A 16,471-nucleotide genomic window follows, 5' to 3' on the forward strand; every position below is an offset into this window, starting at 1 on the left:
TCAAGGTAGACAAAAACAAAGATGTTCAGCATGTCTCTCAGAACATCATTAACTAATGCCTGAAAAACAGCTGGCGCATTGGCGAGACCAAACGGCAGAACCCGGTACTCAAAATGCCCTAATGGAGTGTTAAACGCCGGTTTCCACTCGTCCCCCTCTCTGATGCGCACGAGATGGTAAGCGTTACGAAGGTCCAACTTAGTAAAGCACCTGGCTCCCTGCAGAATCTCGAAGGCTGATGACATAAGGGGAAGCGGATAACGATTCTTAACCGTTATGTCATTCAGCCCTCGATAATCCACGCAGGGGCGCAGAGTACCGTCCTTTTTCTTAACAAAAAAAAACCCCGCCCCGGCCGGAGAGGAAGAAGGCACTATGGTACCGGCGTCAAGAGACACAGACAAATAATCCTCGAGAGCCTTACGTTCGGGAGCCGACAGAGAGTATAGTCTACCCCGAGGAGGAGTGGTCCCCGGAAGGAGATCAATACTACAATCATACGACCGGTGAGGAGGAAGGGAGTTGGCTCGGGACCGACTGAAGACCGTGCGCAGATCATGATATTCCTCCGGCACTCCTGTCAAATCGCCAGGTTCCTCCTGAGAAGTGGGGACAGAAGAAATGGGAGGGATGGCAGACATTAAACACTTCACATGACAAGAAACGTTCCAGGATAGGATAGAATTACTAGACCAATTAATAGAAGGATTATGACATACTAGCCAGGGATGACCCAAAACAACAGGTGTAAAAGGTGAACGAAAAATCAAAAAAGAAATAGTCTCACTGTGGTTACCAGATACTGTGAGGGTTAAAGGTAGTGTCTCAAATCTGATACTGGGAAGATGACTACCATCTAAGGCGAACATGGGCGTAGGCTTGTCTAACTGTCTGAAAGGAATGTCATGTTTCCGAGCCCATGCTTCGTCCATGAAACAACCCTCAGCCCCAGAGTCTATCAAGGCACTGCATGTAGCACCCGAACCGGTCCAGCGTAGATGGACCGACATAGTAGTACAGGATCTAGATGGAGAGACCTGAGTAGTAGCGCTCACCAGTAGCCCTCCGCTTACTGATGAGCTCTGGCTTTTACTGGACATGAATTGACAAAATGTCCATCAAATCCGCAATAGAGGCACAGGCGGTTGGTGATCCTCCGTTCCCTCTCCTTAGTCGAGATGCGAATACCTCCCAGCTGCATGGGCTCAGTCTCTGAGCCAGAGGAGGGAGATGGTTGCGATGCGGAGCAGGGAAACACCGTTGACGCGAGCTCTCTTCCACGAGCTTGGTGACGAACATCTACCCGTCGTTCTATGCGGATGGCGAGAGCAATCAAAGAGTCCACACTGGAAGGAACCTCCCGGGAGAGAATCTCATCTTTGACCACTGCGTGGAGTCCCTCCAGAAAACGAGCGAGCAGCGCCGGCTCGTTCCAGTCACTAGAGGCAGCAAGAGTGCGAAACTCTATAGAGTAATCCGTTATGGATCGATCACCTTGGCATAGGGAAGCCAGGGCCCTAGAAGCCTCCCTACCAAAAACTGAACGGTCAAAAACCCGAATCATCTCCTCTTTAAAGTTCTGGTAATTGTTTGAACAATCAGCCCTTGCCTCCCAGATAGCTGTGCCCCACTCTCGAGCCCGGACAGTAAGGAGTGAAATGACGTAAGCAACCTGAGCTCTCTCTCTAGAGTATGTGTTGGGTTGGAGAGAGAACACAATATCACACTGGGTGAGAAAAGAGCGGCACTCCTTGGGCTGCCCGGAGTAGCAAGGTGGGTTATTAACCCTAGCTTCCGGAGGCTCGGCAGACCAGGAAGTAACAGGTGGCACGAGACGAAGACTCTGGAACTGTCCAGAGAGGTCGGAAACCTGAGCGGCCAGGTTCTCCATGGCATGACGAGCAGCAGACAATTCCTGCTCGTGTCTGCCGAGCATGGCTCCTTGGATCTCGACGGCAGTGTTACGAGCGTCTGTAGTCGCTGGGTCCATTCTTTGGTCGGATCCTTCTGTTATGCAGGTGAATGAGGACCCAAAAGCGACTTGGCGAAAACAGAGTCTTTAATCCAGTTTAAGGAAATAGCAATACTCCTAGACAAATCGGAGCGGTAAATAAAGCATAAAAACAATTTCACTCGTAATCACGAGAACTGACTGGAGACTCGATAATAAACTGCAGGTTGCCTCGGGAAGGCACTTGACCGTAGCAGACTCAGACACCTGCTCACCACGCAGCATCTGAGGGAAACACGACACGACAGGGCGATACAAAGACACAGCACGGTGAACAATATACAAGGATCCGACAGGACAGAAACGGAAAACAAGGGGAGAAATAGGGACTCTAATCAGGGGAAAAGATAGGGAACAGGTGTGGGAAGACTAAATGATTGATTAGGGGAATAGGAACAGCTGGGAGCAGGAACGGAACGATAGAGAGAAGAGAGAGAGGAAGGGAGAGAGAAAAAGGGGAACGAACCTAAAAAGACCAGCAGGGGGAAAACGAACAGAAGGAAAAGCAAAATGACAAGACAATATAAGACAAAACATGACAGGAACGTGAAACTAATTACAGCCTATCTGGTGACTACAACACAGAGACAGGAACAAACACCCACGAAATACAAAGCGAAACTCAGGCTGCCTAAATACGGTTCCCAATCAGAGACAACGATAAGCACCACACCCCTAATCAGCCGCGATCCCAAATAATACAAACCCCAATACGAAACACAACATATAAACCCATGTCTCACCCTGGCCTACCCAAACATAATAACAAAAACACAAAATACAATGACCAAGGCGTGACAGACTGATAACATATTGTTACAGCCTAGTGAAAAATACGGTCATAACCATGTCATAATATGTATATAGCTGACATATCTTGTCATAAGCTGTTATAATATGGTCATAACCCTGTCGTGACACTTATATTTCGGCCTGTTGTGACATATATTACGTTATTTTATGGCTGGTTATTATGACACCTAGATAAGAGTGTCAAAACCCACAGAACCTACCGCACAAGGCAAAACATTCAATTACACCATAGCCTACATGTCTACAATACGTTTATGTTATATTTCTTGGTTGAAATTGACCATATTAAATTATCATTGTAAATGAGCACACATTGATGTCAGACATACACCTACCTCAATGCTCTCTTGCTGATGACTGGGATGAATGCAGGAGCAGATTTCAGGAACAGGACAAGACACCCTCTTTTTGACTGATGACATAAGGGCCTATCTGTCTTATATTTGATATGTATTAGCGTTCCCATTAGCCGCTGCAAAGGCTTCAGCTACTCTTTCTGGGATCCACATGAACATGACATAGTACATAACATTATTAGTCAAGGACTTAACTACATACATGTAAAATGTAACACATATAGCCTACATTTCAGTCCATACACACAATATCTAGGACAAATACATAGTACAGTGTAAATTACAGTACAATATAGGTAGAATGTCTGTGTCTCTTCACAGTCCCCTTTGTGCAGTAAGGTGTTCTTTTAATCTGGTTCTGTTGCGAGCTTGAGCTATATGATTAAGGTGGTCATGATGCTTGTTGACAGTGACATAAAGTGTATTTTGTTAGTCCAGGTAGAGTGACACAGGGAGGTCATAATGCTTCATGACAGTGAGTATAAAGTGTATTTTCTATGTTATATAAAATATGATGGAAAAAAACCATGACTGTAAAGAATACATTACAACAACAACAACAACAACAAACAATGTACAAACCTTCAAACAAAGGGAAACCTCTTGGCAGGGAAAAACTGAATAAATGTGTGTTTTAACACTCTTATGTAGGTTTCATAACCAGCCATAAAATAACACAATATATGTCACAACAGCTGTAAATATATGGGTCATGACAGTGTTATGATCAGTGTTATGACATGTTATGTCAGCTGTTATGACATATTATGACATGGTTATGACCGAGTCATGACGTGTTATGACACTGGGTGTCAAGTAAAATGTTACCAAATTTACATTAGTCTTAGTCTACCTTTGACTGAAAGATGTCAGCCAGCTTTTTGGTCCTTTTCTCTCTCCTTACACCTGGCTATCAGGGGAATTTGCGACAGTTTGGGCTGTTTGCACTTTATGATACCTTTGGCACGACATATCCAATGCACCACTAAACAAACAAATAAGCAAATAGATTCAGAACCGTGGATAGCAAACAACATGGAGCAAATGTTGCAAATGTCCATTTCCTTGAGCGCTTGTGTGGACAATGTCGGGTTGTCAGATGTTTTGTTAACAGTGAGTAGCCACAATTGATATTTCCAGCCTCTGCCAGTGCAGAGGCCTGAAATCTCTTGATACCTGTTACCGGTATTAAACCACACAACAGAAGTATTTGGCTACTGACCAGGCCCAGAGAAACATACATACCTATTCAGTTTTCACTTGTTTATGCCTCTGTGTATGTGCATGTAGTAGACTTTACCTTGAGCCAGAAAACAAAGGTTAAGTCCTCAAACAAACCTGGATATTTCTGTCTCATTCCAGACTTTCAAAGTACTTTAAAAAAAGCAATAACAATGTTTATTTTCTTGTAAATGTATTTAATTCCAGCCTAGATTATTTTCACCCTCCACAACTCTTTCTAATATGTGTGTTTGTTCCATCACTTGTGAGAAATTGCATTTAATTTAATAAACAAGTCAAGTTTTGAAAATATGACTATCAGAGTTTTCTAACTCAGTGCGTGTGTGCGTGTGCGTGTGTGTGTATGTGTGTGTAAGAGGCCTGGCCAGGCCAGGGCGGCTCTATTGTGTAACCAAGCGACGGGCTCTTAGCAACCAGATTAGCCACTCCTACTGCACAGCGTCTCCATTCCGTGGAGTAAAAGCACCAGGAAATGCTGTAATCCTCTCTCGGGCCTATTGCATGTAATCCTACTGCCTGCATATAGGGACACTGTGTGTCTCTTTACTTATATGGGTTTTGGTGTGAGTGTGAATACTGTATGTGTTTGTGCGCGGGAAGAGAGAACAGTGGGTATGTGTTTGCAGTTACATATGGTAGTCAAGCTTAATTTTGTGTGTGTGTGTGCGCGTGTGTGTGTGCGTGTGTGTGCGTGTGTGTGCGCGTGTGTGTGTGTGTATGTGCGTGTGTGTGGTGGAGTGTCAGTTAGGCTGTTTCTTCAGTTTCCTCACTAGCAGGTGGCTCAGAGATAATCCAAGTAAAGCTCCAAGTGGGGATGGAGGGATGGACGGAGGGAGGGAGGGAGGGAGAGGGGGTTGAGGGTGACTGTGGACAGGAGACGAGGGCTAATTCCGGTCTCCTAATCCTAGTCCCAAACCGTCCTCCCCCTCTTTGACTTTTCTTCTTCGCCGACCCAACAGTGCTGAGCAAGCTAATGTAGGGAGACAACTCGCCGACCGTCACACACACACTTAGTTATACACACACCAGGGTTTTTTAAGAGGAAGAGGCAAAAGCAGGTGCCTTGTTGTCACCCTAACTAACAGGTGACCTATCCTGGATAGCAGTTGGCGTACCTGTTGGGTTTAGCAGAGAATGTAGCTGCAGCCTATCGGCTACACCACACAACACACACCACCATGGGAGAAGCTACAAAGGTATGTGGCCTAATATGGAGGCTTCTAATGGCTCGTCGTGTGTTTGTGTGACCGACGGGAAATAATTGGAGTGTTCTCTTGATATGAGTGAGCTCCACAAGAGTGTTAGCAATTTATTTTGTAGTGAATGTTCTGTCTCATCTGTATGTATAACTCAACAAATTGGGCTCTGGTTGGTAAAAAAATGTCACTGGTTGAATAAGTGGATCTGGCCTTAACTGTACATTTCATTGTATATGTAATGTGACAAGCAAAAGTGCTCATTGTCAGGAAAGAGTCTCTTACTGGCAATGTTGGTGAATGTTCTATGTGTGTGGTTGTCCTTGTTGGGTATGTTTTTATTTTATTTTTATATACCTGTGTGTTTGTGGTATTCTTTTCAGTAGTCAGAGAGTGTGTTTGTGGTATTCTTTTCAGTAGTCAGAGAGCCTGTTTGTGGTATTCTTTTCAGTAGTCAGAGAGTCTGTTTGTGGTATTCTTTTCAGTAGTCAGAGAGTCTGGTTGTGGTATTCTTTTCAGTAGTCAGAGAGTCTGGTTGTGGTATTCTTTTCAGTAGTCAGAGAGTCTGTTTGTGGTATTCTTTTCAGTAGTCAGAGAGTCTGTTTGTGGTATTCTTTTCAGTAGTCAGAGAGTCTGTTTGTGGTATTCTTTTCAGTAGTCAGAGAGTCTGTTTGTGCAACATGCATTAATCTTATTATATTAGTCAGTAGGCTATTACATTAATGGGGCCAAAATAAACGCTACTGCTTTTCGAAATGAAGTGGCAGATTAAAGCTTACACAGGAGCGATAGGGAAAGAGAGGAAGAGAGAGAGAGAGAGAGAGAGAGAGAGAGAGAGAGAGAGAGAGAGAGAGAGAGAGAGAGAGAGAGAGAGAGATACACTGTGAGAGCGAGCAAGAGGGATAGATAGAAAGGGAGGGCGAGAAAGGGAGTCATCGTGCTGTAAGTCAACTGTTTCAAAGAGACAAGGCTTTGACAACATGCCCTCATTTCTTAGGTCAGGGGCTTACTTAGGTTCTAAACATACAGTGTGTGTCATAACCAGGTGTTTGTTGTACTGAACCCTACTGGGGGGGGGGTGCAATTTGGTTTCTGTAGATTGTCTCATAAACCAGACAGAATGTCATTAAGTGAATGGAAATTATCTGAATGGAAATGTTGCCAGTCATTCCCGGGTGGCGCTGTGGTCTAAGGCATTGCATCTCAGTGCAAGAGGCGTCACTACAGTCCCTGGTTTGATTCCAGGCTGTATCACATCTGGCCGTGATTGGGAAAGGGCGGTGCACAATTGGCCCAGCGTCGTCCGGGTTAGGCCGGGGTAGGGGAGGGTTTGGCCGGGGTAGGGGAGGGTTTGGCCGGGGTAGGCCGTCATTGTAAATAATAATTTGTTCTTAACTGACTTGCCTAGTTAAATAAAGGTTCAATCATTTAAAAATCCCTCCATCCGTGTACTTCCTGTTTTTTCCCTCTGATGATTATGTAAATGATGTGGAGCATGCTCTACTTGTGGCCACTAGAAAGGGGGCTACTAGGGCCTATCATGCAATCAGAATATACAAAACCTGAGTTTTATTTTGTCATCAGCTACAAATCGGATGGATGGATAAATGGATGCATGCATACATTTCATTCAACACCTTGAAATTGATATGATCACATTATAATGAATTGTAACTTTTCCATAGTCAAGTGTGTTGGGATTGTTATGTTATGGTAAATGAACTACGGTGTCAAGTAGTAATAAAATGAACTGAATTTGACTGAATTGTACAATGTCTTCCTCAGGGCTTGCTCTCGGTCCTTCAGAAGTGGAAAGGGACCACAGAGAGTGTGGAGCTGAGGATAGTTCTACTGGGTCTGGATAATGCAGGCAAGACCACCCTACTGAAGAGCCTCGCCTCAGAAGACATCAACACTATCACACCCACACAGGTCAGAAGGCATCACACACAGACATACACACAGACATACAATGCACACACACACACACACACACAATTATGTCTTACTATACTTGTGAGGACTTTCTGGGGACCAACAATTGATTCCCATTCAAAATCCTATTTTCCCTAAACCTAACCTTAACCCCTAACCCTAAACCTAACCCTAACCCTAACCATAACCCTAATTCTAAACCTAACCCTAACCATAACCCTAATTCTAAACCTAACCCTAAAACCTAACCCTAAACCTAACCGCTAAGCATGAAATAGCGTTTTTACAGGTGAGGACCAGCAAAACTTTTCTTGTGAGTACTCACAAGTATAGTGAAACGCGTACACACACCGCTACACACTCTCCCTCTCTCTCCCCCTCTCCCGCCCCCACTCTCTCTCCCTCTCTCACTTGCTCTCCCCCCCCGCTCTCTCTCCCTCTCTCTCCCCCTCTCCCGCCCCCGCTGCTCTCTCTCTCTCTCTCTCTCTCTCTCTCTCTCTCTCTCTCTCTCTCTCTCTCTCTCTCTCTTGCTCTCTCTCTCTCTCTCTCCCCCTCTCCCCCACCCCGCTCTCTCTCCCTCTCTCACTTGCTCTCTCTCCCGCTCTCTCCCACCCCGCTCTCTCTCCCTCTCTCTCTTGCTCTCTCTCCCTCTCTCTCCCCCTCTCTCCCCCCCCTGCTCTCTCTCCCTCTCTCTCTTGCTCTCTCTCCCTCTCTCTCCCCCTCCCCCCGCTCTCTCTCCCTCTCTCTCTTGCTCTCTCTCCCTCTCTCTCCCCCTCTCCCCCCTGCTCTCTCTCCCTCTCTCTCTTGCTCTCTCTCCCTCTCTCTCTTGCTCTCTCTCCCTCTCTCTCCCCCTCTCCCCCTGCTCTCTCTCCCTCTCTCTCTTGCTCTCTCTCCCTCTCTCCCCCTCTCCCCCCGCTCTCTCTCCCTCTCTCTCTTGCTCTCTCTCCCCCCCCCCCGCTCTCTCTCCCTCTCTCTCTTGCTCTCTCTCTCTCTCTCTCCCCCTCTCTCCCCCCGCTCTCTCTCCCTCTCTCTCTTGCTCTCTCTCCCCCCTCTCCCCCTCTCCCCCCTGCTCTCTCTCTCTCCCCCTCTCCCACCCCCTGCTCTCTCTCCCTCTCTCTCCCCCTCTCCCCCCGCTCTCTCTCCCTCTCTCTCTTGCTCTCTCCCCCTCTCTCTCTCCCTCTCTCTCTTACTCTCTCCCCCTCTCTCTCTCCTCTCTCTCTTACTCTCTCCCCCCTCTCTCTCCCTCTCTCTCCCCCTCTCTCCCCCGCTCTCTCTCCCTCTCTCTCTTGCTCTCTCCCCTGCTCTCTCTCCCTCTCTCTCTTGCTCTCTCCCCCTCTCTCTCTCTCTCTCTCTCTTACTCTCTCCCCCTCTCTCTCTCCCTCTCTCTCCCCCCTCCCCCCCCCCTCTCCCCTCTCTCTCTCTCTCTTGCTCTCTCTTACTCTCTCTCCCTCTCTCTCCCACTCTCTCTCCCTCTCTCTCTTGCTCTCTCTTACTCTCTCTCCCTCCCTCTCTCTCTCTCTCCCTCTCTCTCCCCCTCCCCCCACTCTCTCTCCCCCTCCCCCACTCTCTCTCCCTCTCTCTCCCTCTCTCTCCCCCTCTCCCCCCGCTCTCTCTCCCTCTCTCTCCCTCTCTCTCTTGCTCTCTCTTACTCTCTCTCCCTCTCTCTCTCGCTCTCTCTCCCTCTCTCTCCCCCTCTCCCCCCCGCTCTCTCTCCCTCTCTCTCCCTCTCTCTCTTACTCTCACAGCATGTAAGACACCATCACATTCACACATATTCACAGCTATAGCATTACTCCACACTTGCACTTGACTTTTCCTACCACCACTGATTTAGCTGATAGCAGCTTTATTGAGAAGAGATGCACTTACATCATGACTGTGATATTTGGTTGTCTCACCTAGCTATCTTAAGATAAATATACTACCTGTAAGTCACTCTGGATAAAAGTGTCTGCTAAATTACTCAAATGTGATGTAAATGTACCATCAACACTCAGGTGATGGAACAAAACATCACCCCGGCACAGACAAAAGAGAATGACTCCAACGTAGCCGTGGCCTCTGGGACCAGGGTTGAGGAAAGGTGAAAAAGCAGGGTGGACTTCAGTGAGAAAGCAGGATGGAAAGGATTGGCTCAGCAGGTAGCATGCTGGTAGCATGAGGCTGAGGCCTGTCTCTACTGAGGGATCATGTTGTTACACAACCTCTCACTGCTGAGCCAGATAGAGGCAGTGTTCTGAAAAAGGCTGTGGCCCATGTCGGGACAACACTTCCTCTTACACATGAAAAGCACAACCCTGGTTGAGCAAAGTTGTTGTTGTGGTTGTCCTTTGTTCACAGGTCTACGTTTAACTGTCTTAAGTCTCGTTCATTCCCTGTTGTTCTGACAGATGTTTTGGTTGAGATCACAGTGATGAATGGTGGGCTTGACTTGACTTTATTTCATCATTTTAGCTGCTAGCTGGGTAGAGGTCCTCAAAAACAGCTCTCTAATGAAATGCCCTGTCATACAGTACTAACCCGTGGTTTGTGTTTGACACAAGGGCTTTAACATTAAGAGTGTGGCCTCACATGGCATGAAGCTGAACGTATGGGATATCGGAGGACAGAGGAAGATCCGTCCCTTCTGGAAGAAATACCTTGAGAACACAGACTTACTGGTGAGCACCTCTAACAGGGTCCTTCAGATCTACTGCATTCTGTCTCGTGATCCTCATGTTGTGATCAATGGTAGCTCATTAAGGCAAGGAGAACCGCTATGCGCAACAGTCCCATAACATGAATGCTGTGGGTCTAGAGGATGATATTGCATGTCGTAAATATGTCATGGCTATGGCGAAATGATACTTTTGATCACTATATGTCTCCTGGCTCTTTTAGATGTTTATAGTTCATTATTTTCGACTTCCAGATCTATGTCATAGACAGCGCAGACAAGAAGCGGTTTGAGGAGACGGGACTGGTAAGCATGGCACACCTCATAGCTGTAATAGCTGTCTGTAATAGCTGTATGTAATAGCTTTCTGTAATAGCTGTATGTAATAGCTGTCTGTAATAGCTGTATGTAATTGCTATCTAGCTGATGTGATTACATTCACAGCCTTATCTCGTTGATTACAGCCCCATTTCATTGTCTGATTATGTCTAATTACATAGTTGTCACTGATCTGTATCTGTGCGTTGATTTCTCTTTCTTGCTCTCTCTCTCTCTCTTGCTCTCTCTCTCTCTTGCTCTCTCTCTCTCTCTTGCTGTCTCTCTCTCTTGCTGTCTCTCTCTCTTGCTCTCTCTCTCGCTTGCTGTCTCTCTCTCTTGCTGTCTCTCTCTCTTGCTGTCTCTCTCTCTTGCTGTCTCTCTCTCTCTCGCTCTCTCTTTAGGAGCTGGAAGAGCTGATCGATGAGGAGAACTTAAAGGGTGTGCCAGTGCTCATCTTTGCCAATAAGCAGGACCTGGCCACGGCCTCACCCGCCAGTGAGATCGCTGAGGGACTCAACCTGCACACGTACCGGGACCGCCAGTGGCAGATCCAAGCCTGCTCAGCAGTGTCAGGGGAGGGAGTACAGGTCAGTACTGTTAAACTGGAATTAGACCAAATGATTGACTGGTTGAGGTGCATATCAGTTAGAATCAGGAAATCAGTATATTCTTCCTGAAGGTTTGTGTAGCACTAATCAGAATGACCGAAAACACCTGAACATGTACCAAAATGTCCCTGCTGATGAGATTTGAATGTAACCATATTTTCCTCCTCACTCTGCTCTGTTTTCGATCACCACAGGATGGCATGAACTGGATTTGCAACAACATTGTAAATAAGAAGAAATAAACTACCAGCCCTACTGTATCAATCCTCATTTTCACCAGAGAGAAACATACCCAAATATTGTATTTCTACACTGTCTGGTTATTTTATTACTGCAATGTGTGTGTGTGAGATATTATTTTAAATGGTGCTCCAATGAAAGAAGAATACTGGCCCTATAATTTTAAGGAAAGTTTTTTATATATATTTACAAATATGCCCTATGTGAATATGCTGTAATAAAATGATCAAATGTACTTAAATTAGCATTATGTCCATATCCTGTAATTTCTGTTTTATCCCATGTCTGGAAGCTTCACTTGGAGAGTCTGTGTTTTCCTATTTATAATATTACACATATTGACATAAAGATGTAATAATTTTGTTTGAGTCAGTCAGTCAGTTCGGTAAACACCAGAGTAGCGTATGTGTAAAGTATGTGTGTAATGTACAAGTATTTGTGTTTTGAGATTTTGAGATTTTTTTTTTTTACATTAAAAGCGTTAGTCATATTTGCTTCTCAGTCTATTTGGTTTCAAACCCTTGGTCAAGTATAAGCATCAAAATCATATTCAATCACTCCTGCTCATGGAACACCTCAGAGTTTTTAAAGGCCCAGTGCAGTCAAAAACATGATTTTCCTACATCTAATATATATATATATATATATTGTACCTTTATTTAACCAGGCAAGTCAGTTAAGAACAAATTCTTATTTTCAATGACGGCCTAGGAACAGTGGGTTAACTGCCTGTTCAGGGACAGAACGACAGATTTGTACTTTGTCAACTCGGGGATTTGAACATGCAACTTTTTGGTTACTAGTCCAACGCGCCAACCATAAGGCTACCTTGCCGCCCGCCCAGTTCAAGTCAGAAGTTTACATACATCTTAGCCAAATACATTTAAACTAAGTTTTTCACAATTCCTGACATTTAATCCAAGTAAAAATTCCCTGTCTTAGGACAGTTCACATTCTTTATTTTAAGAATGTGAAATGTCAGAATAATAATTGAGAGAATGATTTATTTCTTAAATCACATTCCCAGAGGGTCAGAAGTTTACATACACTCAATTAGTATTTGGTAGCATTGCCTTTCAATTGTTTAACTTTGGTCAAACGTTTCCGGTAGCCTTCCACAAGCTTCCCACAATAAGTTGGGTAAATTTTGGTCCATTCCTCCTGACAGAGATGGTGTAACTGAGTCAGGTTTGTAGGCCTCCTTGCTCACACACTCTTTTTCATTTCTGCTCACAAAATTTCTATAGGAATTGAGGTCAGGGCTTTGTCATGGCCACTCCAATACCTTGACTTTGTTGTCCTTAAGCCATTTTGCCACAACTTTGGAAGTATGCTTGGGGTCATTGTTCATTTGGAAGACCCATTTACGACCAAGCTTTAACCTCCTGACTGATGTCTTGAGATTTTGCTTCAATATATCAACATAATTTTCCTTCTTCATGATGCCATCTATTTTGTGAAGTGCATCAGTCCCTCCTGCAGCAAAGCACACCCACAACATGATGCTGCCACCCACATGCTTCACGGTGGGGATGGCGTTCTTCGGCTTGCAAGCCTCCCCCTTTTTCCTCCAAACATAACGATGGTCATTAAGGCCAAACAGTTACATTTTTGTTTCATCAGACCAGAGGACATTTCTCCAAAAAGTATGTCATTTGTCCCCAAGTGCAGTTGAAAACCATAGTCTGGATTTTTTATGGAGGTTTTGGAGCAGTGGCTTCTTCCTTGCTGAGCGCCCTTTCAGGTTATGTCGATATAGGACTCGTTTTACTGTGGATACAGATACTTTTGTACCTGTTTCCTCCAGCATATTCACAAGGTCCTTTGCTATTGTTCTGGGATTGATTTGCCCTTTTCGCACCAAAGAACATTCATCTCTAGGAGACAGAACACGTCTCCTTCCTGAGCGGTATGATGTCTGCGTGGTCCCATGGTGTGTATACTTGCATACTATTGTTTGTACAGATTAACGTGGTACCTTCAGGCACTTGGAAATTGCTCCCAAGGATGAACCAGACTTGTGGAGGTCTACAATATTTTTTCTGAGGTCTTGGCTGATTTCTTTTGATTTCCCCATGATGTCAAGCAGAGGCACTAAGTTTGAATGTAGGCCTTGAAATACATCCACAGGTACACCTCCAATTGACTCAAATGAAGTCAATTAGCCTATCAGAAGCTTCTAAAGCCATGACATAATTTTCTGGGATTTTCCAAGCTGTTTAAAGGCACAGTCAACTTAGTGTATGTAAACTTCTGACCGACTGGCATTGCGATACAGTGAATTACAAGTGAAAAAATCTGTCTGTTAAACTATTGTTTGGAAAAATTACTTGTGTCATGCAGAAAGTAGATGAAAAACGAGTTTTAATGACTCCAACCTAAGTGTATGAAAACTTCCGACTTCAACTGTATTTCCACACTATGAGGTTGGAGTAATACTTTGAAATTGATCAAATTATCATAATGCCATTTTAATGTAACAGCTGCATGAAAATACCACCTGGAATTTCAGCCTGTTTTGTTGGGATGTAGTTTTGGCCTGCCTGGTGACATCGCCAGGCAGTAAATTAGTTCATAGAGAAACAAGAAAGAGAGTTCCAAACCTCTCTGCCAATAACAGCTAGTTGTCCATTTCCCCCTCACCACTCAGACCACTCCCAGACATTCCTAACAAAATTCTTGCTTGAGGAATTGCTATTTGCTAAGAAGCTATTTTTGATTATTTTGGACCATTTTAATTGAAATCAATCAAAGTACGGTATTTAATTGTTCCCCTGAATTTATTTGATATTGAGATGAAACGGCTGCATCGGACCTTTAAAGAAAGATATTTTGAAGGCAGGAAAGCCCATCCACTGCCTGCTGATACAGTGGTCCAGTATATGGATGGAGATTGTCACACACCCCTCTCGCGGAGGTACTTGGCCATGTCACACACCTTCTTGTTGACTATGCCGCCATGCACCCCTCGTTTTCCCATCACAAACACCAGAGCCTTGGTCGTCGGGGCAACCGTGAGAGCCAAGCTCTCGCTGCCTTTGGTCCGGATGTCAATGAATAGGATCTCTGTCTCAGGACCTGTCATATGGTCTCGTATCACTGCCATCCTCCGACCTCCAACGCTGACCCCCTCCTGCAGGAGACTTCCTCTGTCTTTGCCCACCAGAGCCTCCACCTCCAGTGGGCAGATGGCAGCCAGGACACCTCCAGGCTTGGAGGCCCACACGGCCTTGTTGTCGTACAGGCCAACGATGGCTACGTCCTCCACAAACTTCTCCTTCAGAGTGGCTTTGATATAGTCCCTCCACTCTGACATCGTTGCTCAATCAAGCAGCTGACAGATGGGTTGTTTGTTGACAGTTGTTTTGACTGTTCAGCTGTATCTGGCTTTGTCGTGTTGACAGTACAAAAGCAAAGCTTGATTGCTAGCAAAATGTCTAATTCTGTGTTACCATAGCGATAGAATCTTTTGACAAAGGAATCTCCATAGCAACCTGTATGCAGATCAAAGCCTACGGCTAATGAAAGATGCTGTGGCTGACTAATGTCTATTTTTGCAACAACATCATCCTCGGCCACATGGTGCTGAGGCCAACCCGTGTGGCCAACAGATGGCAGTATTGGAGAGGATGAAAATAAAGTCATGCTTCTGTGATTTGAATCATTGATATGCAGGGAGAGACTTTGGTTGTGACACATAATCAGAAGCTGAACCATCACAAGATTAGCCTCTTAAATCATGTGTGAAGCCTGGCAAGCCTTCATGGTGATGACTCCGTAGGAGATGCAAAAATACCTCATCACCGGTTCCCTACCCTACACAGTCCTCTAGTCTAAGCCTCATCCCACATCAATTTATTGAACAGTCCATTCTACCATATGAAAGTGGGTTTTACTTCATTTGAAGGGAAATGGGTAGAGCTATTTTTCCAGTCTGCCTTCTCCAAATTGAGGTGATTGTGTTGTGTACAGAAGAGAGACAGGTTTCGATTTGAACGTTTCGGCCTACTGTTGGTGACTCGGCACGATTCTTTTCCCCTATATGTGTTCAAATGGTGGTGATGTCACGCCTCTCAGCAAGGAATGGTTGTCATGATGACCTTCCCCTGTTGGCCCCTTCACTTCATCCATCTCTGTCTTCCTCGACAGAATGAAGCGCAGACAGACTGTCTAACTGTTGAGATGTTTGAAGCCACAGATGCCTGTAGAACAACAAATACTCCCCCCAATTGAGCTGCCACCAATGCGAAAGAGACAAAACTTTAACTTTGCTGGAGTACTGAAACACATCATAATGAGATGTTTTGAAACATTACAGGGTGTGTTGTAACACCACTTAAATCAAGTGTTGTGCAACACCTCGCCAGGGACTGGGAGCCCTACCGGAAAGGTTGAAAACATTATTTTAGTGTTTCGAGTTCTGTTTACGGTAGAATTAGATACATTCACTTTTGGTGTTGTTTCCTCTTTCTAAAGCTTCTAAACACTATTATGGTGTTTCAAATCCTGTCCAGTGCAGAATTAGATCACTTCTTCAGGAGTATGTTCATATTTAACACTGATTTATGTATCTGATCATTTGCCAGTTTAACCCGTTTCGTCAGGCATTGTTGAGCACAGTGCTCAATCCACCATCAGAGATTGTATAGCCAGCACTGCAGGATACTGTATTTTCCTCTACCATTAAAAGCTGGATATGTGGGAATGGGTCATCTCATCTTTCGAACGTAATTTTTCCTGACTGTTTTGATATCCATTCAACATGATCCATTACACCTCATAACAACCCACTGGGCACACCAAGTCATTTCAACGTGGATAATTTGGTCATATTTGGTTGAGACATTGATCAATGAGATTACAACTTAAATTCACCAGCTCAAAAAGAGATTCTTTTTCCATGTAGATTCCATTCCGCAATACACTGACAAATGACATAGAAAAATGGTTGATTCAACCAGCGTGTGCCCAGTGGGAAGCTGCTTAATACTAATATACAATAAAAGTCTACTTTTCTTTTTTTTAAACAACATTGTGTAAAAGTCTAAAAATGTGAATTTACCCACAATCCTCTAAAAACAGAGCCACGAGGGAAA

General features: G+C 44.8%; 2 protein-coding genes across 2 annotated transcripts; one reads left to right on the forward strand and one right to left on the reverse strand.

Annotated features, from left to right (window-relative positions):
* The first annotated feature begins 5,356 nt into the window (after window positions 1-5,356).
* Window positions 5,357-11,865, forward strand: LOC123994037 (ADP-ribosylation factor-like protein 3). Its single transcript, XM_046296519.1, has 6 exons — window positions 5,357-5,618; window positions 7,404-7,550; window positions 10,097-10,213; window positions 10,465-10,515; window positions 10,929-11,114; window positions 11,330-11,865. Exons 1-6 carry the CDS (start codon window positions 5,601-5,603, stop codon window positions 11,375-11,377), a joined length of 567 nt encoding a protein of 188 aa, XP_046152475.1. The 5' UTR covers window positions 5,357-5,600; the 3' UTR covers window positions 11,378-11,865.
* Window positions 11,866-14,271: 2,406 nt separating this feature from the next.
* On the reverse strand, window positions 14,272-14,691 carry LOC123992346 (profilin-3-like). Its single transcript, XM_046293497.1, has one exon. The coding sequence runs from the start codon at window positions 14,689-14,691 to the stop codon at window positions 14,272-14,274; it is 420 nt and encodes a 139-aa protein (XP_046149453.1).
* Between the last annotated feature and the right edge of the window lie 1,780 nt (window positions 14,692-16,471).

Source organism: Oncorhynchus gorbuscha, linkage group LG13 (genome assembly GCF_021184085.1).
Source record: "Oncorhynchus gorbuscha isolate QuinsamMale2020 ecotype Even-year linkage group LG13, OgorEven_v1.0, whole genome shotgun sequence".
Lineage (NCBI taxonomy): Eukaryota > Metazoa > Chordata > Actinopteri > Salmoniformes > Salmonidae > Oncorhynchus > Oncorhynchus gorbuscha.